Raw genomic sequence first — 26768 nt, 5'->3', positions numbered from 1 at the left:
CATGTATACGCTTGAAGTATTGCTCGTTTTGTTTAAATGATTTATATTAAACTTGGGAAAGTCAATATCTGAATTCTCACAAAGACATCATAAAAATCCACAATAAAAGAAGGTTTTGCATGAAGACCTCCTCTCTCTCTCACTGTCACTCTCTCTCTCTTTTCTTAAAGTTTATTGGAAATTTGTGCACTTCCAGGTAGGGTATAGTAAATGGTCATCATTTGTATTGCAACAGAGAACTGTGGAAACAATGATTGGCTAAAATTATACAACGGCAAGAACTTATTCAAGGTGTGATAGGGATCTCTAACCATGGTTTTTCTCCCAAAGAATTTGTTGATTCTGGACACGGTTTGAAAATGTTCTTAGCATATACAGAGCCTCTTCTGTGAGATTAAAAAAATTATGAAAGCTTTTAGTGATCACATGGGGCTAAAGTGACAAAAACTTGAGAGACATCGTATTTCTATGAGTTTACTGAGGATGTTTATACTGAGTCCCAGATCTGCATGAAATGTTGGGTTACTACACAAAATTTTTTTGTAGTCTTGTGGAATTTATTAAAGAAAACCCACGCAGGGGCGCCTGGGTGGCTCAGTCGGTTAAGCGTCCGACTTCAGCTCAGGTCACGATCTTGCGGTCCGCGAGTTCGAGCCCCGCGTCGGGCTCTGTGCTGACACCTCAGAGCCTGGAGCTTGCTTCCGATTCTGTGTCTCCCTCTCTCTCTGCCCCTCCCCCGTTCATGCTGTGTCTCTCTCTGTCTCAAAAATAAATAAACGTTAAAAAAAAAAAAAAAAGAAAGAAAGAAAACCCACGCAAAGCAAGGTTCTGCATTTATTCATAGGCTTGTATCCCCCTCAAAACATTTTGAAGGCTTTTAGAGCTGAAGGATATAAAGGGTTAGGAAGTTCTGTAGGAAAGAGGTAAATCTTTGGCAGTCTTAGGACTGAGAAAACTAGGCCCACCAGTCTCATACTCAAAGTTCCAAGAGGGTCATGACTCAGGAACAGAGATAAATTGGATATAGACTGAAATTTAATAAAACTGGAAAACAATATTAGCAATACCAACAATATCACTTTAATCTCTACTTGGATCAAAGTGATCACATCTTCACTCATTTAACCAAATACAAAAGGGGGAGAACTCACTCTGGTGGAAGATGACATCAGCCTACCAGGTCCTTTAATAAACAATTTCTGGTGAAAAAAAAGCTACAAAACTAAAAAAGTGAATAAGCAAGAAGATATGGCCAGATGGCAGCAAGAAAAGCAGCAATAGTAGTACACACAGAGATGATTCAGATACTGGAGTTAAGAGACAAAGAATATAAGTATGGTTAATATGTTAAAGAAAATAGGAGAAGTGATAGGCAAAATTCAGAAAGATGGAGACTTTCACCATATAATTAGAATTTTATCTGATAATTTTTTAATATTTGTTTATTTATGTGGAGAGTGCATGAGCTGGGGAGGGGCAGAGAGAGAGAGGAAGAGAGAGAATCCCAAGCAGGCTTCACGCTCTGTGTAGAGTCTGATGCCGAACTCGATCTCACAACTGTGAGATAAGGACCCGAGCTGAAGTCAAGAGCTGGATGCTTAATCAACTGAGCCACCCAGGCACCCTTTCTCAGATAATTAAATGGAGACTTAAGAATTGAAAAATATATCTGATCAGAATATATATATCAGAAGAAAGAATCAATGAGCTGACAGCTCAATAGAAAGTATCCAAATGGTAACAAAGAGAAAAAATTAAAATAAAGGCAGATAGCATAAGAGAATTATGGATCACATTCAAAATGTTTAATGTTATGTAATGGGAGTCCCCTAAGAAGAGGAGGGAGAAAAGTGGCAGAAGAGTATTCAAAACTAATAACTTGGGAGTTTTCCAAAGCTGATAAAAGATAGCACTCCATAGTTTCAAAAGCTTATAAGTCAAATTCAAGAAGGGTAAATATAAAGAAATATTAAACAAAAACTACTCAAAGTCAAAAAAAGAGAAAAAATCATAAACTGGCTAGAGCTGAAATAGACATTTCCTTGAAAAAAAGCAATAAGATTGAAGGCCGACTTTTTAACCAAAATAATGGAAGCTAGAAGAAGATGGGCAAAAATTTCATCCTACTCTGTTTTCATACAGAAATATGTACATATATTTTGCATGTATTTTAAATATAGTTTAAAATAGGGTAAATATATTGTGATTGAATTAATAACATATCAGGAAGATATGCATGTATCTACCTTATTTTTTTAGCTTTATTGTTATTGAAGTATAATTGACATACAAAGAATTGCACACGATTAATGTATACATCTTAATGTGTTTGGACATATGCATATACCCATGATATCATCACTATAACCAAAGTACTAAATATATTCATCACATCCCCAAACTTCCTAGTGTGTGGGGTGTTTTTTGTTTGTTTGTTTTTTTGGTAGGAACACTTAACATGATGTTTATCCTCTTGTATTTTAAAGTGCACAATATTGTATTGTTAACTATAGGTAGTTTGTTGTACAGCAGATCTCTAGAATTTACTTATCTTGTATAACAGAAATGTCATATCCAATGAAAAACAATTCCCCATTTCTTTAGGCCCTTGCAATCACCGTTCTGTTCTCTGCTTCTGTGAGTTTGACTATTTAAGATATAAATGGAATATAAAAATTTATAAGGTATAATTTCCAAATACGTGAAATCATGAAGTATTTGTCCTCCTACAACTGGCTTATTTTACTTGGCATAATATCCTCTAGGTTCATCCATGTTATTGCAAATAGAAAATTTTCCTTCTTTTTTTTTTTAATGTTTTTTATTTATTTTGAGAGAGAGAGCAGGGGAGGGGCAGAGAGAGGGAGCCCAAGTAGGCTTTGTGCTCTCAGCACAGAGCCTGACATGGGGCTCAATTTCACAAACCATAAGATCATGACCTGAGTCGAAACCAAGAGTTGGATGTTTAACTGACTGAGCCGCCCAGGTGCCCCAGATTTCCTCCCTTTTTAAGATGGAATAATATTCTACTGTAGGTATATTCCATATTATCTTATCCACTCATTGGTTGATGGACATTGGGTTGTTTCCATATCTTGCCTATTGTGAATAATGTTGCAGTGAACATGGGGGTACATACATCTCTTCAAGATCTTTATTTCAATTATTTTGGATATATACTTCAAAATGGGATTACTGGATCATATGGTTCTATTTTTAATTTTTGAAGAAACCTTCAAATTTTTTCCATAGTGGCTGTACCACTTTACATTGCAACCAAGAGTGTATAGGAATTCTAACTTTTCTATATTCCCCTCAACACTTATCTTTTGATTTTTTGATAATACCCATCATTAAAAGTTGAGTGACTTAATATATATGGTGGCCATTTGCATGTTTTCTTTGGGGAAGTGTCTATTCATGTCCTTTACCCCCCCTTTTTTTTTGCTCTTAAGTTATAGAATATTCTTATATATTTTAGATATTATCCCCTTATCGGATAGATGGCTTAGAAATATTTTCTCTCATTCTGGAAATTCCTTTTTGCTTTATTATTATTATTATTATTATTTGCTGTACAGAAGCTTTCTAGTTTGATATAGTCCTACTTGTTTATTTTCATTTTTGTTGCCTATGCTTCTTGTGTCATAAAAAACAAAACAAACAAACAAAAAATTCCAAGACCCATGTCCTTATATTTTCTTCTATGAATTTTATAGTTTCAGGTCTTCTTTAAGCCTTTAATCCATTTGAGTTTATTTTTATGTACAGTGTATGGTAAGGGTCAGTTTCATTCTTTTATATGTGTATATCAAATTTTGCCTGAAGAAACTATCCTTTCCCCACTGTGTGTTCTTGGCACCCTTGTCAAAGAGCTGCTGACCATATACATGGATTTATTTCTGGACTCTATTCTGTTCCATTAGTCTATATGTCTTTCATTATGCTGGTACCATACTGTTTTGATACTGTGGCTTTGATATATATTCTGAAATTAGATATGGTGATGCCTCTGGCTTTGTTTTATTTTCCCCTCAAGGTCATTTTGACTATTCAGGGTGTTTTGTGATTCTGTATGAATTTTGGGATTATTTTTCTATTTCTGTAAAAAATGCCATGGGATTTTGGTAAGAATTATAATGAATCTGTAGGTCACTTTGGATAGTTTTGTCATCTTAATAGTAATTATTCTTTCAATTTATGAACATGGCATGCCTTTCCATTATTTGTGTCCCCTATAATTTCTTTCAGTGTTTTATAGCTTTTAGTGTAGAGACCTTTCATCTCCTTGGTTAAGCTTATTCCTAAATATTTTATTCCTTTGATGCTATTGTAAATGAGATTGCCCTAATTTTCTTTTCAAATACTTAATGTACAGAAACACAAATTTTTTTATGTTGATTTTGTATCCTGCAACTTTGCTAATATTGCTTATCAGTTCTAATAGTTTTTGTGTATGTGCTAAAAGAAATATATGCCTTAGGCAAACAAAAAATCTAAACTTGGGAAACTTGAAAATATAACAGGGCATGAAGTGCACTAGAAAGGATAATGTGTGGGTAGATAATATCTACTGTACCTAAAAATAATTGTAATATGTTATAATAAATTTATAATATATATACATAACTAAAATGCATGACATTTATAATGCAGGTGTTGGGAAGAGTAAATATATTTGAATATTTTAAGGTTCTTGCAGTATTAAGAGTCATGTAAATTAAAGATGTATTTTGTAATCTCTGGGCGTAAAGATTAGCAAAATAATGCACAAATAAATGATGATAGAAGAAAAACTGATAAAAAAAGACAAGAACAGAGAAAATAATATATAATATATAGTCAAGATAGAAACCAAATACTAAAATAGTATATATAAACTCAACTGTGTAAGTAACTACATTGAATATATATGTGCTAAATGCATCACGTAAAATACTAACATTTTTAGATTGTATTAAGGAAAAAAAACCCCACAATTATATGCTGTTTATACAAATCACATCTTAGCTATATAGTCCAAGAAAGTTTGAAAGTAAATTCCAGGTCAGAAAATGCCAGATCAATACCAGAAGAATCAGAAACACCTTAAGTGTCTGAAAATTAACAGATTCATTTCCAAATACATGTAGGACATCAGAAGAAATAGCAAAAGAGTTAACATGGTTCTGAGACTGAAACCATGGGTATAATACAGAGACCTGATGTAGTTGTAAGCCTTTTAACACTATTTGATTTAAAAAAAAATTGTACTTGTAATGTTTACTATGATAAAATACATTTTGGGCATAAATTAAATTCCTTAAAAAAGAAAATTAAAAAATTAAAATAAGAAAAATATATATAGGACAAAAATAAAATGGAAATTATAAAATATTTTAATTAAATAGTGAAAGAAGCATACACATACAAGATGCAATTCATTCAGTGATTGTAGGGAAATTTATAGCCTTATAATCATATTGTAGGAAAGAATAGAAGCTGAAAAAAAATCAATGATTTAATTTTCAACTTAAGAAGCTGGGAAACCAAACAAATGAAATAGAAAATCTAACTTAAGGTAAATTTTACAAATATCAGGAAGGAAAATGGGACATTACTACAGATCTTACTTTGGACATCAAAAAGAACAAAAGGGGGATATTATGAATGATTTATGCCAAGACATTTGGCTATTTGTACAAAAAGGGAAAATTCCTAGAAAATGCAACTTTCCCAAACTAACCAAGGAAGATATAAAAAGTCCTCATTGTCTGGTACCAAAGAAATGTGATCAATTGTTTTTAAAAATCTCCATGAAAACAAAACAAATGAACAAACAAAAACAGGCCCAGGTGATTTCATTGGAGAAGTCTTTCAAACATTCAATGAATACCACCAATTTTTCACAAACCCTTCTAGAGGATACACACTTTTATGGGGGAGAAAAATCTAAAATTCATACCAAAACCCTACAAGGACATTATAACAAGGAAAACTATAGATGCATCTCTTTTATGAATGTAGGTGCAAGAATAATTAACAAAATATTGACAAAATGAATCCGGTGAGGTTTTGAAAACCTTCCCAACCAAGTGAGAGTTATTCCAGGCATGCAAGTGTACTTTTTGTTGTTGTTTGCTCTCGAAACATGTTACTAGATTCTTTGAAATATTCAGAAGTCTAATGTAAAAGAAGTGTCAAAGGGGGGAAAGAGAGAGAGACAAACCAAGAAACAGACTCCAAACTATACAGAACACACTGATGGTTACCAGAGGGCAGGTGTGTGGAGGGATGGGTGCAACAGATGATGGGGACTAGGGACTGCACTTGTGATGAACACCCGGTGTTTTACAAAAGAGTTGAATTACTAAATTGCCCACCTGAGACTAATATAACACTTTACGTTAGCTCACTAGAATTTAAATAAAAACTTAAAAAATTTTTAAAAAGAGAGTGTCGATTAAGTAGTGTGAAAGCAAATTTTTGAGAGTGAGGGTATTGGTTTTTATAAATGCATGTAGAAACAAAAAATGAATTTTACCTTAATTTCACAGATGAAGGGTTGAAGCAGTTACATTGTTGAATAAATAGGTAACTACAGAATTATATTGCGGTGTTCTTTGCCATTCTTCCAAAGTTTCAGTTTTTGAGAAAGATATATAGATCTTTCTGAAAAATAGTTGGCCTTTAGGTGTTCTTAATGATCTTCTTGCTGACTTAGGTGTTCCTTGAGGATCTTCCTGAGGATTTTAATGATGCTTTACATGAGTATAACATGAACGTTACAAAAGACTTCGCCTCCTTCCTACTAAGTGTTTCTAAATTGGCTGATATGAAACAGGAATATCAACTCCCATTGTCAAAAATAAGTAAGTATATCCTAGCCCCATTGTGGATTAGAAAGAAAAAGTAATTTTTCTAAGAATATTTTTCCCAGAGGAAGGGTAGAGCCTGGGAAATATCAGTCTGCCTTAAAATAAGGGGATTCTTTCTACTTTCCAAAGAAAGAAGTTCTTGATTATTACAAGTCAGAAGGGTAATGGAGAATAAAATTAAATAGAGTCATTTGTAAACCCATCTTGATTAAAGGTTGCTTTTGGGGCAAGCCTGGCGCATGCATTAAGGACATCTGTAAGATGAAGAGAAACAAGAGACTATTCTGTCACTTGTTTTCTTGAGAGGAAATATGTGTAGTGTTCATGAACATAGACTCTTGGCAGATTGCCTGGGTCCAAACTCTGGCTCTGCTGCTATTAGCAGTGAGACCTTGGGCAAATGAGTTCATATTCATGCCTCCATTTTCTCAAAAAATATATAAAAAAGAAAATAACATTATCTACCTAGTCTGGGTGATCTTTAAGTAATTCAGTTAATATATGTGAATAGCTTAAAACAGTGCTAAGCACATAGTATACACATTAATCTTTGCTGTTATTTTTCATAAGCTATTGGATAGAAATCTTCTAGGGGAAAGTAAACAGGAAAAACTGACTGGGATAAAGGAAAAGAGTTGAGCCATCAGTAGTAATTTCCTAGTTTCACTATACCGTAACTCCTCAACTGGGAAAAAGTCAAGGAAGCAGGGCCCATAGCTTCCTGGGCCCTATTAAAGTGGGAGCAGCATGAACAAAAGCAGACAACAGTGAAGCATTGTAAGTATCCCAGAGGAGACAAAATAGGAGTGCATGAATATTCTGCCTTCATTGCAAATTAGAGTGAACACTGAATGCATAATCTGGTGCTTTTTAAGAGTAAGAATGGAAAGAATATTTCTTCTCACATACCATTTTCAAACCTACTAATCGTGGTCTCTTGGAACACCCAGTCTTGGAAGGATTCTGAGGCCATGTCTGAGTTCAGTAGGAAAAAGCACCAAGGTAATAACAGTAATTCTATGTTAAAAGATTATGCAATTTAAATGTAGTCTTTTATTACTTGGTGGTCAAGGAACTGAAGTATGCAAAATGTTATATTGATAATTATATTGATAGCTAACATTTATTGAATGAATTCTGTGCTGTTCACTTTATGTCAGATGTACCACTCACTTTATGTGATGTATCTCAGTCTGATGTCAGTCCTGGAAAGTTGAAGGACTCCATATGCAGCATGGTCTAGTATAGGTGCATAAAGCTTAACAGTTTGTCTGATTTTTAAAAATTAATCTATCCCAACCTGTTATGGCAAGATTTCACAGGAAAAGAATGTGAGGATTCCCAACTTGTGTCTCACTTGATGAACTGCAAAGAAGGAAGAGTAGCTATTTCTCCATTTGCTTGCCTCTCTGGAAACTCTGATGGTGATTTGTTTCAGCCAAATACTCCAAACCATGTAAGTGGAAATGGGGTTTATAAATAAAAGATCCTTAAGAAAGAGTTGGATTGGAGCACCTGGGTGGCTCGGTCGGTTAAGCATCTGACTTCAGCTCAGGTCATGATCTTCCAGTGCGTGAGTTTGAGCCCCGCATCGGGCTCTGTGCTGATAGCTCAGGGCCTGGAGCCTGCTTTGGATTCTGTGTCTCCTTCTGTCTGTGCCCCTCCCCTGCACTTTCTCTCTCTCTCTGTCTCAAAAATAAACAAACATTTAAAAGTGTTTTTAAAAAGGAGAAAGAATTGGACTTATATTCTAGGCTATTTAGAAAGGATTCAAATTTCTCAGATTGAAAAAAAATTTCAGGTGTATGATCAGAATTATCCAGGAAATGTCACTCTTGAGGCCAGTATGATTTCAGCTTTTCATTGTTGGCCTGAGGGACCCTGCTCCATTATGCAGAATTCCCAGTAATACCACTTCCCTTCTCTCTTTGTAGATTGATGCAAGTTTGCCATGAAAAGAGCATATAAAACTATCTTCAAGCTTTCCCAGTATTGTTATAGATGCTGTCAATGCCATATATATTCAGGATCACTAGTGTCCAAAATGCAGTGCAAAGAACTAGACATCTTGGGAATATGCTGGACAACCCACTGAATGTTGGAATAAACTCGTAGAAATTTAATTTATATTTTAACACAAGGTTTGAGAAGAAAAAAACTTTTGTTACATTTGATATTATGGTTTAACGCTAGTGTCAAAACTCCATCCTAGCCCAAAATCAGATAGTCCCCTATTATGTAAAATAGTCCAGTATCACTTAAAAGAATTTTGAAAACCTAAATAGACCCTTGTGCATTTTAAGTCGACACATGCAATTTAATCATAAATTCAAATAATTTCTGATGATATAAATTCCAGCTTTAGATAAACATTGCTAAATTAAAATAAAGCCATCATGTCATTTTAATACATAAAAAAGAATATGAATACTGAAGCATTTGAATAACCATAATTATACAGCTAAAAGCAGTCAAGAATAAAATTTTTAACAATCTCAAATATGGCATAGTTCTTTTCTCTTGTATTTAGATTGTACCTTCCCCTACATAATTTTACCTTAATGTAATATATTTTTAAACATGAAGTCACCCTACCTGACACATTTCTTAGCTTAAATAGTATGCAATTTCAGTTTAATGGTTATTTCCTGTTTATTACAGAAACTTAAATATAATACAAATTTTGAGAAGCATTGCTAAGAATAAATTAATATTGTATTAGAAATGTATATATGAATGGGATGGACGAAGCTATTTCTTTTAAAATTAGTCCATACAACTGAGGATGAATATTTACTTATTTTTAGAATGAGACGGAGTTCCAGAATTAAATCTTAATTTGAATTCTGAGAAACCTTATTCAAATAGATAAGTAGCTCAGAACGGAGCAACTTTTGTTATAACAGTGGTATACAATTCTTCTAATTCCTTCCGAGTTTGTGCCAAATCACCTAGCAATCTATTATCACAAATATATTTTGAATGTGCTCTTAATGAATAGCTTAATTAGATCCACTTTAATTTTGTTGAATTCAAATAGTTGGAAACAACCTAATTTAAAAGAAAAAAAGTATTTTTAACTTAGTCTGTAAAGTCATCCATTTTCTTGATAAGAAAGCCGTATTGCTCTTTGTTGGTAGTCTGTACATTTTCAAACCCCAAGGAAATGTACCATAGTAAGTTTGAGGAGACTTTCTGTTTTATAAGATGAGAGAAAAACATTAATGAAAGAAGAGATGGGAAAGGATTTTTTTTTTTTTTTACCGAAAAGGTATATAGTTCAAAAATGAATTAGAAACTACTGCTCTTGGTATTATGTGAAGCTCTTTGAGGCTAGTGCTATAGGGCTTTACCCTCATGTGAGTGGTGTCTTACAGATTGTGGAGGAATGTGAAATTCTGGCATGGAAATAATAGAGGATTGAACTTTAGCTTATAAGATTTTATGAAGCTTGTTTCCCCTGTATTTTATTTCTAGAATCATAAACAATTAATTACTTCCGTAAGAAGTTTATAGCTAATAACATTGAAAACCAGACATTTTAACAAGACATAATTTTCCCTTTTCTCTATTTTATGATTAATTTAACTTACGATCAGTATGTACCATTAACTTCTGTTTCCTTGCCATATGCAAAATTTTCCTTGGGGTTTTGGAGGGCATGAATACAGTTATAATAGGGTATAATGTCTGTGTCTTATTGCCACACAGTCACCGTCAATTAGAAGAGATCTTTAAGGTACAGAGCATGAACTAATTCAGACTCATTGTTGTTCCTGGTGGTGTACTAGAGAGAGGAGGCCAGTTTTATTTCTTCTATTTTGTAGCATCTTGAACTGATGGATATTTTGAGAGTATTCCATGATGGCAACATGCCCTTTGCCTTACCCAACTCACTTTATGCAAATTTACTTTCCTAGTGTAAGTTATAACCTCTCAAAGCATATTTAGCTTTTATTGTTTGTTGATTTTAGTTTAATACTAAATATTTATGCTCAATGTCTTTAAATAGCATAGAGATAAGGTATAAAGCATAAAACTAAAATGAACACCCATGGACTCCGGATCTATGTGCTCCTCTTCCATTTTATTCCCTTCCTTCTCCCCTTTCCCCCGGTGGCAGTTATCCAAAATTTTGTGTTTTTAATGCTCCTTTTAAAAATATAATATTGTAAAGTCACTCTTTGTATTTGCTGCTTTTGATTTTATGAAAAGTTTCCATAGTTTCCAGAATGTTGTTTTTTGCTGTTTTGTTTTCTTTTTTGCACTCAACGCTGTTGCCCGTAAGTTTCATTCATATTGTCATGTGAAACTCAATTTTATTTTTATTACTTCATAATATTTCAGAGTGTGAATATAAAAAACCCATTGATCTATTTTCCTATTAAAAACTGTTTGTGTTTTTTTCTAGTCTTTACTGTTACAAACAGGGCTGCTGCAAATTTCTGGTATACATGTGCAGCATTTTCCCTTGAATGTAAATCTTCTGGATTTTTGCAGTCAAAACTGTCTTCTGGATCATAATGGAATAAGAATATCCAAGAACTCTTTTTTTAAAATTATTTATTTATTTTGGGAGAGAGATAGAGAACAAGTTGGGGGAAGGCTGAGAGAGAGGGTAAGAGAGAATCCCAAACAGGCTCTGAACCATCACCACAGAGCCTGATGGCAGGCTCAAACTCATGAACCATGAGATCATGACCTGGGCTAAAATCAAGAATCTGATGCTTAACTGACTGAGCCACCCAGGTGCACCAAGAATGTTCCAAAACTCTTAATAATAAAAGAGCTTCCCAAGCTACTACCATATTATTTTAGAAAGTAGTTTTACTGATTAATATATTAGATTTCCTGTTGACCCTATACAGTTTTCAAAAAATGAGCAGACATCAAAAGCTATTAGCGTGTTTACTTCCTTCTCCTCTGTCTCCTCTTCCTCCTCCTCCTCACCCTCCTCTTCCTCCCCTTCCTCCTTCTCCTCCCCTTCTTCATCCTCTTCCTCTTTCTCTTACTTCTCCTCCTCGTCCTCCTCCTCCCCTTCTTCTCCTCCTCCTCCTCCTCCTTCTTCTTCTTCCTCTTCTTTTTCTTCCTTTTCCTCCTCCTTTCCCTCCACCTCCTCCTCTTCCTTCTCTTCCTTCCCTTTCTTCTGTTTCTTCTCCTTCTCCTTTCTTCTTCCTCCTCCTCCCTCTCCTCCTCCTCCTTCTTTATTTTTACTTCTTCATCTCCTTCCTCCCCTCCTGTTCCTCCTCCTCCTCCTCATTGTCGTCTTCTTTCTTTCTTTCTTTCTTTCTTTCTTTCTTTCTTCTTCCTCTTCGTCCTCCTCCTCCTCTTCCTCCTCCTCCCCCTCCCCCTCCTCCTTCTTTTCCTTCTCTTTCTCCTCCTTCTCCTTCTCCTTTTCCTTCTCCTCCTTCTTCTCTTATCCCCCTACATCTTTCTCCCTTTCCTTTTTATTCTGGTAATTGTGTTCTAACAATTGTTAGAGTTCAATTGAACTCTTCTCTTAAACAAGGCACCAGTTCTCTGATACTCTCTTTACAAAGTATCTCCTGTACAAATTAGGATAATGAAAAAAATTTTAATTAGCTTTTATTTCCTAGTGAGTCTTGTTATTATTCTACTGGTTAGAAGGTTGAAATTGCCAAGAGTATGCTGTGAGGTTAACAGTGTTCATAGGTACTATTATCTGGGTGTACTTAGGACAGCAACAAACCAGTGTGTATGAAAGACACCCTCTTCCTTCACCATGAAGAGTATGCTTCAAAAATGTTGATTAAGGAAAAGAACTACAAAGCACAATATAAGAAAGCATTAACTTCCTTTATACATAAATAACAGTAAAAGTTGTATTTCTTTAGGTCATTCTGCGCACAATTGGTATCAATCACACTCAGGCTCCTGTGCTGTGGTCAAAGATATTTGATAACCAAGGAAGAAGAATGCCACTTAATGCTTATGCACTTGATTTCTATAAACATGGTTCCTTGACAGGACTAGTCCAGGACAACAGGTATGTTTTGTCTATCCTCACCTATCCCCCCACTCTCTCTTGTTCTTTAATCATTTCTACTTCTACCTTTATTTCTGTCTCCATGTCTGCATTCATGTCTGTGTCTACATTTTTCTCTTTCATTTCTACCTCTACCTTTGGTTCTATTTACGTATCCATCTTTGTGTTGCTGTCTAACAGATGAACCTAATGAATTTTAGGCAAAGCCTTTTACAATTTTAAGTACAGGTTAATCATGCTAAATATACTGGAATTTTTTTCCTGTAGATTATTGGCAAGAGGGAATAACAAACTCTGTGTTATTTTTGTGGTTTACCAACATACTTTTGGGACTTAGGCTGACTCACTTGACCTAAGGATGTACACTACAGATATAAATGTTTGTGCATACTCACAGATGTGTTTTTATTTATTACTATCCTATTTTATTCATCATGAGATATTTTAAAACTGAAAAATAATAACAAACAGTGCCATGCTCACCATTATCTGAGAGAAGTATATAAAAAGTATGTAACTCACACATCTGAGGACTGAGCATATGACAGTTGTGTTAGCTCTTTGGCAGGGAATACATTTTCAAAAACAGTAAGGAGGGGTAAACCATCTTGGATTTACCTGGGAGAAGAAAAATTGGCCAAGACATTGAGCAGGTGGATGTGGGAGGAGCATTCTGTCATACCAGTCAGTAATTCAATAGGCATTTTATATAAAATTCTGAACAGTATTTATTGAATTAAAGTATTTAAAACTCCAGACACTTGAGAAATGTTGATCAACTTTTTTTATATTTCATAGATCACTCATGCAGATGTATTTTATTATATTTTTAAAGTTTTTATTTTGATCACTTGGTGCTTATCACAACAGGTGCACTCCTTAATCCCATCACTTATTTCACCCATCCCTGCACCTCCACCCCCTCTGATAACATCTGCTTGTTCTCTATAGTTAAGAGTCTGCTTCTTGATTTGCCTCTCTCTTTTTCCCTATGCTTATTTGTTTTGTTATTAAATTACTCAGATGAGTAACATCATGTGGTATTTGTCTTTCTCTGGATGACTTATTTCACTTAGTATTCTACTCTTGAGCTCCACCCATGTCATCACAAATGGCATTTTTAATTCTTTTTTATGGCTGAATAATGTTCCATTATATATATATAAACCACTTCTTTATCCATTCATCAGTTGATGGACACCTGGGCTGCTTCCATATCTTGGCTATTGTAAATAATACTGCTGTAAACATAGGAGTGCATGTATCCCTTTGAATTAGTGTTTTTGTATGCTTTGGATAAATACCCAGTAAAGCAATTGCTGCATTGCAGGGTAGTTCTACTTTTAACGTTTTGAGGAGCTTCCATACAGTTTTCCACAGTGGCTGCATCAGTTCGTACTCCCACCAACAGTGTAAGAAGCTTCCCCTTTTTTCACATCCTTGACAACACTTGTTTTTTGTGCTTTTGATTGTAGCCATTCTGACAGGTGTGAGGTTATATCCCATTGTAGTTTTGATTTGCATTTCCCTGATGGCAAGGGATGATGAGCATCCCCTTGTTTGTCTTTTGGCCATCTGTATGTCCTCCTTGGAGAAATGTCCATTATGTCTTCTGCCATTTTTAATTGGATATGTGTGTGTGTGTGTGTGTATGTGTTGATTTTTGTAAGTTCTTCATATATTTTGGATACAATCCATTATGGGATATGTCATCTGCAAATATCTTCTCCCATTTTATAGGTTGCCTTTTAGTTTTGTTGATTCCTTCACTGTGCAAAAACTACTCTTTTTTTTTTGAAGTAGGCTTCATGTCCAGTGTGGGGCTTCATCTCATGACCCTGAGATCAAAAGTCTCACACTCTACTGACTGAGCCATCCAGACACCCTGAAGCTACTTATTTTTGATGTAGTCCTAATGATTTATGTTTGTTTTTGTTTCCCTTGCCTCAGGGGACCTATCTAGAAAAAAGTTGCTATGGCCAATGTCAAAGAAGTTACTGCTTGTGTTCTCTTCTAGGATTTTTATGGTTTCAGGTCTCACATTTAGGTCTTTAATCCATCTTGAATTTACTTTTGTATATGGTGTAAGAAAGTTTTCCAGTTTCGTTCTTCTGCATATTGCTGTCTAGTTTTCCCAACATCATTTGTTATCCATTTGTTGAGGAGACCATTGTTTTTCCATTGGATATTCTTTCCTGCTTTGTTGAAGACTAATTGATCATATAATTGTGGATTTATTGAAGGGATTTCTATTCTGTTCTATTGATCTACTTTTGTACCAGTACCATACTGTGTTGATTACCACAGCTTTGTAATATAACCTGAAGTCTGGAATTATGATGCCTCTAGTTTTGCTTTTCTTTTTCAAGTTTGCTTTGGCTATTCAGGGTCTCTCATGGTTCCATACTAATTTTAGGATTGTTTGTTCTAACTCCGTTAAAATGCTGGTGGTATTTTGATAGGGATTGCTTTAAATGTTTAGCTTACTTTGGGTAGTAAAGACATTTTAACACTATGTGTTTTTCCAATCCACAAGTATGGAATGTCTTTCCACTTCTTTGTGTCATCTTCAATTTCTTTCATTAACATTTTATAGTTTTCAGAATACAGGACTTTTATCTCTTTGGTTACATTTATTTCTAGGTATCTTATTGTTTTCTGGTGCAATTCTAAATGGGGTTGATTTATTAATTTCTCTTTCTGCTGCTTCCTTCCTGTGTATAGAAATGCAACAGATTTCTGTACGGTGATTTTTGTATCTTGTGACTTTACTGAATTCATTTATCAGCTCTAGCTGTTTTTTAGTGGAATCTTTCTGGTTTTCTATATATAGTGTCATACGATCTACAAATAGTGAAAGTTTTACTCCTTCCATACCAATTTGTATGCCTTTTGTTTATTTTCGTTGTCTGATTGCTGTGGATAGGACTTCCAGGACTATATTGAATAAAAGCGGTGAAAGTGGACATTCTGTCTTGTTCCTGACCATAGAGGACAAGCTCTCAGTTTTTCCCCTTTGATGATGATGTTAGCTGTGGGTTTTTCCTAAATAGACTTTATTATGTTGAGGTACGTTCCCTCTAAACCTACTTTGTTCAGGGTTTTTATTATGAATGGATGTTGTACTTTGTCAAATGCTTTTTTTGTGTGTCTATTGAAATGATCATATGGTTCTTATTCTTTCTCTTATTGATGTGATGTCATATGGTTGATTTATAAATATTGAACCACACTTGCAACTCAGGAATAAATCCCACTTTATTGTGGTTAATGGTTTTTTATTTTTTTTATTATTTTTTTCATGGTGAAACATTTTTTAATGTATTGCTTTTTTTATATATTTTTACATTTATTTATTTATTTATTTTAATCTTAAAATTTTATTTTATTTATTTTTAATATGAAATTTATTTTAAATGTATTGTTGGATTTAGTTTGCTGGTAGTTTGTTGAAGGTTTTTTTGATCCATATTCATTAGAGATATTGGCCTTTTTTTTTTGGTGTCTCTACTTGTTTTTGGTATGACAGTAATACTGGCCTCATAGAGTGAATTTAGGAATTTCCTTACTCTTGTATTTTTTTGGAATAGTTTGAGATGAATAGGTTTTAACTCTTCTTTAAATTTTTGGTACAGTTTGCCTGTGAAGACATCTGGTATTGGACTTTGGTTTCTTGGGAGTTTTTTGATCACTGATTTAATTTTGTTACTGGTAGTCAGTCTGCTCATATTTTCTGTTTCTTCCTGTTTTGGTTTTGGTAGGTTTCATGTTTCTAGGAATTTATTCATTTCCTCTAGGTTGTCTAATTTGCTGGCATATAGTTTTTCATAATATACTGTTATAATTATTTGTATTTTTGTTAGTGTTGGTTTTTATTTCTCCCCGCTCATTTGTGATTTTATTAGTTGTGTCCTTTCTCCTTTTTTGATAATTCTGGAGAGTGATTTATCAATTTTATTCATTTTTTTCAAAGACCCAGCTTCTGATTTCATCGACCTATTTTTTTTTTTTTTTTTAGTTTCTATATCATTTATTTATGCTCTAATCTTTATTATATCCTTCCTTCTGCTGGCTTTAGGTTTTGCTTATTGTTCTTTTTTTTAACTCCTTTGAATGTAAGATTAGTTTTTTGTTTTTTGGTTTTTTTATTTGAGATTTTTCTTTCTTCTTGAGTAGGCCTGTTTTTCTATAAACTTCCCTCTTAGGACTGCTTTTGCTGCATCCCAAAGGTTTTAGACCTATGTATTTTCATTTTCATTTGTTTCCATGTATTTTTTATTTCTTCTTTGATTTCCTATTTGACACATTCAGTGTGTAGTGGTATGTTACTTAACCTCCATCTCTTTGCGGTCATTGCAAATTTTTTCTTCTGGTTTATGTCTAGTTTCATAACATTGTGGTCAGAAAAGATGTATGGTACAATTTAATCTTTTTTGAATTAGTTGAGGCTTGTTTTATGGCCTAATACATGATCTATTCTCCAGAATGTTCCATGTGTACTTGAAAGGAATGTGTATTCTGATGTTTTAGGATAGAATGTTCTAGATATATCTGTTAAGTTCAGCTGATCCAGTGTGTAATTCAAAGCCATTATTTCCTTGACAATTTTCTGTTTAGTTGATCTGTCCATTGATGTAAGTGGGGGTGTTAATGCCCCCTACTCTTATTGTGTTGTTATCAATTAATTCCTTTATGTTCATTATTAACTGTTTTATGTATTTGGGTGCTTTACTTCTTGTTACAGTCTTTGTTTTAAAGTTGAGTTTGTTCATTATAAGTATTGATACTCTGGCTTTCTTTTGATATTCATTTGTGTATGATAAATGTCCATCCTCTCACTTTCAATCTGCAGGTGTCTTCAGGACTAAAAATGCTCTTATAAGCAGTGTATAGATGAGTCTTTTTCTAAAAAAAAATCCATTCTGTCACCCTGTGTCATTGATTCAAGTATTTAGTCCATTTACATTCAGTGTAATTATTGATAGATATGTATTTATTGATATTTTATTACTTGTTTTGTGGTTCTTTCTGAAAATTTTCTCTGGTTCTTTCTTGTCATTTTCTTTTTCATGATTTGATGGATTTCTTTAGTGATATATTTGGCTTTCTTTCTCTTTATTCTTTGCATATTAATTAGTGGTTTTGATTTTTGGTTACCATTAGGTTATATCTTCTGAATATAGCCATCTATCTTAAGTAGATGGTCAGTTAATTTGAACCCATTCTTTACTCCTCTCTCCCCATGCTTTAGGTACATGGTGTCTTATTTTCATACTTTAATTTTGTGAGTTCTTTGGCTGGTATTTTACAAAAAAAGATTCATTTATACTGATTTTGTGTTTCCCACCTTCATACTGTCAATTTTGGTGTTTCATTTTTCCTTAGCATCCTCTTTAATATTTCTTGGAGGGCTGGTTTAGTGGTCATGAACTGCTTTAGTTTTTGTCTAGGAAACTCTTTATATCTTCTTCTATTTTGAATGATAGACTTGCTGGATAGAGTATCCTTGACTACAGATTTTTCCTATTCAGCATTTTGAATATATCATGCCACTCCCTTCTTGCTTGGAAAGTTTCTGCTGAAAAAGACCCTGATAGCCTAATGGGATTTCCCTTGTGTGTAACTGTTTTATTTTGTTTTGCTGCCTTTAAATTGTTTTCCTTATCACTATATTTTGCCATTTTAGTTGTGTCTTGGTGTTTATCTGCTTTTGTTGATTTTGTTGGGAGTTCTTTGTGCCTCTTGGATCTGGATATCTATTTCATTCACCTGATTAGGGAGGTTTTCAGCTATTATTTCTTTAAATAAATCATTTGTCTCCTTTTCTTTCTCCTGGGACTTCTATAATATGAATGTTTTTATGTTTGATAGAGTCACTAAGTTCCCCAAGTCTGTTCTTGTTTTGCATAATCCTTTTTTTTTTCTTTTGTTCAGCTTGATTACTTTCTAATGCTGTGTTTTCTAGGTCATTAATTTGTTCCTCTGCTTCTTCCATCCTGCTGTTCATTCCATCATGCATGTTTGTGTTTTTGTTTATTGAGCCCTTTATCTCTGATATATTATAACTTATCTCTGTGTTAAGGTTCTCACTCATGTCTTCCATTCTTAAGTCCAATGGGTATCTTTAGGATCATTTCTTTAAATTCTCTATCAGACATGTTACTTTTATCAGTTTCAAGGCCATGGCTTTGTCCTGTTTTTTCATTTGGGACAAATTCCTCTGTCTTCTCATTTTGTCTAAGTCTCTGTGCCTGCTCTATGTTAGGAAACTCAGCTACTTCCCCTGTTTTTTACGGTAATGGCCTTATGTAGAAGAGCTCCTATGTTGGTAGACATGGTATAGGCACAGGTTTGGGCTGGTCTTCTTTGGGAGGGTACCTGCAGCACTGGGAGTGAGGCAAGAATGACTGGGAAGGGTGGTTCCAACAGAATGTGTGTGGGGATGAGGCTTGGTGTGAGCAAGTTAGGTAGCGAGTGTCAGCTGTTAGCATGGTGCTGGTTCCTGCAGGTGGCCCTTTGCCTATGCTGAGGGATGGGGGAGGAATTATGCTGGCCAGTTTCTTTGTTCCCAGAGGGGTCTCTTGTGAACACTGCCTCTCTGAAACATACTCTGAGAAGAGCAAATAACCTCCCCACTGTGTGCCGCAGCCACTCTTCAGGTAACTGTTTTCATGCTGTGCATCTGTGGGCTGTTTGCCCTGTCTTCTCTCCAAGAGCAGCCCCGATGCCTTTGGGCTCTATCTGTGCCACCGCTACTGACCTTTAAAACTTCAGGCTTTATTTAGGCCCTGCTGGTTGTAAGAACTCATGAAATTTAGACCGTCTCATTTTCCAAGCCAGTTGGTATGGGGAAACATCTCCTTGTACAATCCCCTATGTGCTAGTCTGTCTCTTGCCCTTCTCCATGCCTGTGGCTCCCTCCCCATTGCAGCAGCCACAGTATGTTTCTCTCCCAAACCGTGTCTCTGTGCTTCTTACCTTTTTTGATGTGGCCTCTTGTCTACCTTTAGTTGTGGAATTTGTTTTGTCAGTCTTCAGGTTGATTCTGGTGTATTTAGGATGTTTTGATAGTTATCTAGTTGTATTCATGGGATGAAGCAGGCTTCGGGTCTTCCTACTCTGCTGCCTTCTTCCCCCTCGGATGTATTTCTGATCGTTTTTAAAAATATTTTTAAATATTTAAATATTTTTAAAAATATGACTCATTGTCGTGAATAAAAGTAGTTGTGACATTAGTAAATAGTCTGATTCTTCCCTTTTGATTCTCCAGCCCCCATTCACTCTTCTGAGCTTAACTTTCCTACTTTGGTTTTCTCCTGAAATGGTCAGTCTCCTATGCGTATTTTACTTGTGATATTTGAATTCATAATTATCACTCCTGTTGATTGAATTATCCTTAAGGATTGTGGCATGTCTTGACAGATAATAAACATGTCTTGACAGATGACAGATTTGAATTCATAATTATCACTCCTGTTGATTGAATTATCCTTAAGGATTGTGGCATGTCTTGACAGATAATAAACATGTCTTGACAGATGAAAGTAATCTCTTATTGACAAATCCAAAATTTCAGTATCAAATAAGTTCTTTAATGTTTTTATACTATTAATTTTCAAAATGATATTTTGTTTAGGATGAATGAAGGAACTGCTTATGAGTTGTTGAAAGATTTTGCACTCACCATTCGATCTATCAGGTATGTTATATACTTTAAGTATTGATTTCATATTTTCCAAAATTTTAATGGTAATTAAATTGAGTTTGTTGACCTCATACTTTTTTTAAGTTTATTTAATTTGAGAGAGAGAGTGCTTGAGCATGAGTAGGGGAGGAGCAGAGAGAGAAGGAGAGAGAGAATCCCAAGCAGGCTTTGCATTGTCAGTGCAGAGCCCATGCAGGGCTCAGACTCATGAACCACGAGATCGCGATCTGAGCTGAAATCAAGAGTCAGATCCTTAACTGACTGAGCCACCCAGGCACCCCTGTTGACCTTATACTTAGAAGTGACACTGAGCTTCTTAGATGTCACGCCTTTCAACTCCCCAAACAATTTGCAGAGCTTCTTTTCAACACCCTGTTGCACTGATTCTATAATAGAATTAATTCCAAAGCCCATTTGATGTAAGATTTAATTCAGACCAGAACCCTAGCCTCAGGCACTGCATAATAGGAGGATATTCCAAAACCTCAGGAATTCCTAGATGCTAGTATTCTGTTTCCATAACCAGTGTTTGTCAGATACATGATACTTCACAGGGCCCCTTAGGGCTCCATTGGTCCCTGGTTATATATCAATTTACATATTCTGGATTCTCTTGCTTTATACAGTGTTTTGCCCAGGCTTCATCTGACACTAATCTCTCATATTGGCTTCCTGTTTTCATCTTTAACAGAGCTCTGTGGGGACCCAAACAATTCCAAACTTTATATGGATACCCCCATCCTAAGGCTCTATTAGAAGATCCATCCTTAAGCCCATCATGTATTTCCTGGTTAAATATACATCTTCCTAAAGCCTCTGTTCTGCATGTACCTTAATACTTTATTGGTTTTCCCTTTTCTATCACTTGCTTTAAAAATTATATTTCTTCACATATATGAATACATGTAATTTGCCATGAATCTCTTCATCTTCATGAGGTTGTTGCTAATTAGGTCATTGTTTTTTTATTTTTTTGATACAAGATTAGTTAGACCTGTTTGGATGTTTTATACAGAGAATGAAACTATGAGGATGCTAGAGCAGAGGGAACTGCTCTAGTTTCTTGAGTATCTCTATGTAGTGTATTTCTTGAGTAGCTCATAGTTATTCAAGAGCATCTCAAGAAACTCCAGAGATTTTGGAGCTGTCTCAAAATCTGATCCTAGAAATATCATTCATTTTTTTCTTTAAAAATTATTGAAACATTACTGATTTGAGGAATATGTTTAAGCATTTCAGATACAGATAATCATTAAATCTATCCCTTCTTTAAACATAATCTTACAGTGTAGTGTGAGGAAACTTACTTGTAGATATTAAAAAGGTAATAAGTGCTAGGGTGACAGATAAGGGGGCAACTAACTTGACCTTGGATTCAGAGAAAGATTTTCAAATGAAGTAATTTTTTTCACTAAGTCTTAAGGTATATTAAGGGGGTGGAGGAAATAGTGTTTTCAAAGTACAGAAATGAGAAAGGGCCTGATATGTCAGGTATTGGCTTCGATCTCACTATAGTGGCATGGGGAATATGGGAGTTGTGATAGGGATGGGGTAAGATGCTGAGTTGCTTAAAGGAGCTTTAAAGACAATTTGGATACATTGAGAAGGGTCTTAATTCTCATATTATGGAGTTTGGGCTTAATATTTTGAATAATGTGTAGACAGTGCATAGACCTGAGTATGATATGGGTCTATGGTTTATATGTGTGACAGAGATGTGTATGGCTTATATATGTGGCAGAAACTCAAAGGCTATAACAGCCATGCAGGTGAGAGTGGGTGTGGGTCTGAATTAAGGAAATAGAACTAATGATGATTAGAGAAATATTTATGAGATAGTATTCAAAGAAACTGTCAATAAAGGCCATGTAGTTGGTAAAGATAACAAGATTTCTATTTTAGTTAATGATACATAAGAAACATAGAAGTGAGGATGAGGTTGGAGGAGGACTAAGAACCAAAAATAGTGAGTTAGAATTTATATATGTCACATAATATCTGTGGGAAATCATTCAAGAGGAAATGGTCGGTGTCATAATTATAGGTCTGTAACTAGGAGGAAATTCAGTGTTACAGATACAGATCTGGTCATTGTTTGTAGTAGGTTAATGAAGACACTAGGAAAAATTCTGGAACTCTAGTGAAACCAAGGTAATAGGAATTGTAATAGGTTGATAAAATGTCAGATCCTGATTGTGTTCAGTACTTTATCACTGCAGCTGCACGGTTCATTTGTGGATTTCCTCTCTCCTTTCTTTTCACCTGCATATTCATTTCTTACTGCTGCTATAACAAATTACCACAAATTTAGTGGTTTAAACCAACACAAATTTATTATCTTACAGTTCTGGAAGCCTGAAATCCAAAATGGGTCTAACTGGGTTAAAATCAAGATATTGGCAAAGCTCATTTCTTTCTGGAGGCTTTAGGACAATCTGCTCTATTGTCTTTTCCAGGCTCCAGAGGCTGCTGGCATTATTTTTATCATGGTCCCCTTCCCTCTTCAAAGCCAGCAATGGTGGGGAAAGTCTTACACTGAGATGAGCTCTCTCCTGCCTCCCTCTCCTGCTTACAAGAACCTTTGAGACTATAATGGGCTAACCCAGAAAATCCAGAATAATTTTTCCATCTCAAAGTCACCTGATCAGCAACTTCAATTCCATCTGCAACCTTAATTCTCCATTGCCATGTAAACTAACATGGCCCTAGATTTCTGAGGATTAGAACATAAATATCTCTGGAAGACCATTATTCTGTTTATTACACCCTGTTTTTTTTTAAATTTTCTTACATATCTAGGTAAAGGAAGTAATATTTTGCCCTTCTTAGCAGTAGTTACTTGTGGGTTTCAGTATATATTGGACAAGGTAGCCAAAAAAAAAAAAATCACAAAATAGCCTCTAAAGAGGTGTATGGAGAAAGGAAGGGAATTTGTGTTGTTGCTTTTGAAGGGAAGAGGGATAGGTTTACATGAAATTTGTTGGCCTTTAAAATCCTCTTGGTAATTGACATGAAGAGGAACTGTACGGGAACTGTTTTGTTATCTTTATTTTGTTATTTTTTCCATTCAAGTTTTTTTTTTTAAGATAAACATGTTTCTTATCATCATTCTTCATATTTTTCTAACATTTCATCATGTAATGGGATTTTCTTAATTCTTCCCACATGGAGAAAGTCCTTCTTATAGTACTGACTCTCACTAAAATGCTGTGTATTTCCATTTACAGTGTTTCCTTGCGTGAACTATGTGAAAATGAAGATGACAATGTGGTCTTAGCATTTGAACAATTGAGTGAAACCTTTTTTGAAAAACTTAACCAAGTTTAAAAACAAAGACTATCCAGATCACTTAAAATATTTCCGTGGGCATTTTTCAAGTCATATTTTGTGATCCTCATATTTTTGGTCATAAATACATATATAATGAAGTGGAAGTAACAATTTGGAGTCAGAATTATAATCAAACCCGGCGTGTCTTTCATGAGTACCCTTGGAAAAGTTATTTAATGTCTTTGAATCTTGGCTTCTTTATATAGTTGAATAATAATGCCTATGTTTCAGCTAGTTTGTGGATTGATTGAGAAAATGTGTAGATTTTGTTTGTGACTGAAGAACAATTTTTACTCTGTGAGGCCTAAACAAATATTACGTTCTCAACATTTTTTGCCTCAATGTCATAATTTATAGAAGTCTATTAAGGCTAGAATAAGCTACTACAGTACGCTGAAGTTGAAATATATTTTCTTTAATTAACTTAAATGTGATTATATGACTTATATATGTGGTTTTTAAAATGGTGGCTTGTAGTAAACTTGAACTATTTTTTTTAAAAATATAAATGAGAGTTCTGGCATGAATCCTGTGATGTTTTAAAACAACACTTAACTTGTGATTTGGCTTGATTTTAATTGTATATAAATGACTTAAAAACCACAAAGAAATAAAATGGGTGTAGTCAACTTACCATTTGTCTCTTTGTGTTAAGTCTATGCATCTTTCAGACTATTTGCACACACATATACATTTTGTATATAATAAATAGTTCACATATAATCACTTTCACTCCCTAGCCTTAAGCCTCAGATCACAGTTTTAGAAACTATTTTAGACCCTAAACTTCAGTATTTTATCCTCAGAGCAAAAGGTCTGTTCTCTCCTTCTATCCAGATGTCTTCCTGAAGATGATCTTTTGTATGAAATTATTTATATTACATTGGTTTATATTACATTGGTTTAGAAAAACACCTGTGCTTCATTTTGTCTGGAGATAAAAGAATACTCTGTTACCTGGACATGTCCCATTATTGGATGTGCCATGTTAGGGGTCTCTAGTTTCCTTGGTTTAGACCCATTCACATTATTTAAAACTTGCAATGTAACAATCTCTGGACACCAAAATACATAGAAACCAAAGCCATTTCTAGTGACCACTCCATGGTCAGTAGACCACTACTGATCTCTCCTAGAAACATTGATACACAATATTAATAAATTGTCACGTTTGTTTCCACCTCTCACTTGTGGTTTCATAAGTCTGATGAATACATGAAGATTTTTTTTCCATGACTGAACCAAACTGGCTCCCTAAGTTTTAGGGATAGAATAAGATTATTTCCTATAAACTGGCATTCTAGTAAAAGAGGAAGTTATACCTAACCTCTTTAAGGTAGGTCTAATGGTCAGCTTCCTTTGCTTCCTTTTTGACTTTTAGCAATAACTTTAAAAAGTAACGTGGAGCAACTTTTGAAGAGAGAATTTATATAGGAACTCTGAAAACATTTTATGTTCCATTTCTTGAGATAATGTGAAATTTTTCTCTCTGAGAAATATGTATAGACACCCTGCTAAGATTTACTGGAGAATCATTATTACCACCGTAATTTATTCCCATTTTTTCCCATGAGAGGAAAACATCATATTGGCATTAGGTCTATAAAGGGTCTTCTGGAAGAGACACTTGTAAAAATTTTTATGTTGAGAAAATTAAAGATGCAAATGCTGGAAATAATATACCATGCTCACTTCAGCAGCACGTACACTGAAACAGGAAGGATACAGAGAAGATTAGCACATGCTCCAGGATGACATGCAAATTTGTGAACTATTCCATATTAAAAATATATGTATATACCTGTGCATATATGGTTAATTCATTTATGACAAAGGAGCCAAGAATAGACAATGGTGAAGGGAATATCTCTACAATAAATGTTGCTGGGAAAAATGGACAGCCACATGCAAAAGAATGAAACTGGACCAATATCTTACACCTTACACAAAAATTAATTCAAAATGTAGTAAAGACACAAAAATAAGATGAATCCATAAAAATCCTTGAAGAAAACTAGGCAAGTTCCTTGACAACATTGATATTGACAATGATATTTTGGATTTGACACCAAAAGCAAAGGCAACAAAAGCAAAATAAACAGGTGGGACTATATAAAGTTAAAAAGCTTCTGCATAGCAATGTAGACCATCAACAAAATAAAAAGGCAACATGCCAATGAAGAAAAAATATTTGCAAAGGATAAATCAGATAAGGGGTTAATATCCAAAATGTATAAGGAATTCATGCAACTCAACACCCAAAACCCTCCAAATAATCCAATTAAAATGGGCAGATGACCTGAATAGACATTTATCCAAAGAACACATACAGGTGGTCAACAGACACATGAGAAGATGCTAAACATCACTTATCAGCAGGGAAATGCAAATCAAAACTACAAGAGGTATCACCTCATGTCTGGGAAGATGGTTATTCAAGTGTTGGCAGATGTGGAGAATAAGAAACCCTTGTGCACTATTTTGGGAATGGTGCAGCCACTGTGGAAAATACTATGGGAGTCCCTCACAAAATAAAAAATAGAACTACCATATGACCCAGGAATCTCATTTCTGAACATTTATCTGAAGGAAATGAAAATGCTAACTGAAAAAGATATATGAAAAAGATAAAAGATGTTCACTGAAGCATTATTTACGATAACCAAGACATGGATGGAATCTAAGTGTCCATTGATGGATGAATGGATAAGTAAAAATGTGAGATATATATATGAATATTATTCAGCTGTAAAAATGAATGAGATTTTGTCATTGGCCACAACACTGATGGAACTTCAGGTCAGTCATTATGCTAAGTCAAATAAGTCGGAGAAAGACAAAGACCATATGATCTCACTTATACGTTGAA

At 34.5% G+C, this 26768-nt stretch overlaps 1 protein-coding gene and 1 non-coding gene across 5 annotated transcripts in view; both read left to right on the top strand.

Annotated features, from left to right (window-relative positions):
* DDX60 (DExD/H-box helicase 60) overlaps window positions 1-24532 on the top strand; it is a 106925-nt gene extending 82393 nt beyond the window's left edge. For 3 of the 4 annotated variants that reach the window (XM_078445627.2, XM_078445625.2, XM_078445626.2), the window contains 5 exons: window positions 6704-6851; window positions 8171-8313; window positions 12713-12864; window positions 20501-20563; window positions 23797-24532. In XM_078445627.2, coding sequence (XP_078301753.1) covers window positions 6704-6851; window positions 8171-8313; window positions 12713-12864; window positions 20501-20563; window positions 23797-23896 — 606 coding nt within the window. In that variant the 3' untranslated portion in view covers window positions 23897-24532. Of the gene's footprint in view, window positions 1-6703; window positions 6852-8170; window positions 8314-12712; window positions 12865-15790; window positions 15934-20500; window positions 20564-23796 lie in introns of all 4 variants that reach the window. The other variant, XR_013555104.2, reaches the window with a different exon arrangement.
* A 1051-nt stretch (window positions 24533-25583) lies between these two features.
* Window positions 25584-25685, top strand: LOC132675816 (U6 spliceosomal RNA). Its single transcript, XR_009608870.3, has one exon. It is a non-coding gene; the product is annotated as a U6 spliceosomal RNA (small nuclear RNA).
* The last annotated feature ends 1083 nt before the right edge of the window (window positions 25686-26768 follow it).

The sequence above is a fragment of the Panthera onca genome, chromosome B1, assembly GCF_046562875.1.
Source record: "Panthera onca isolate mPanOnc1 chromosome B1, mPanOnc1 haplotype 2, whole genome shotgun sequence".
NCBI classification, from domain to species: domain Eukaryota; kingdom Metazoa; phylum Chordata; class Mammalia; order Carnivora; family Felidae; genus Panthera; species Panthera onca.
Note: the sequence above shows the minus strand (reverse complement) of the source record. Positions and strands in the feature narration are given on the sequence as shown.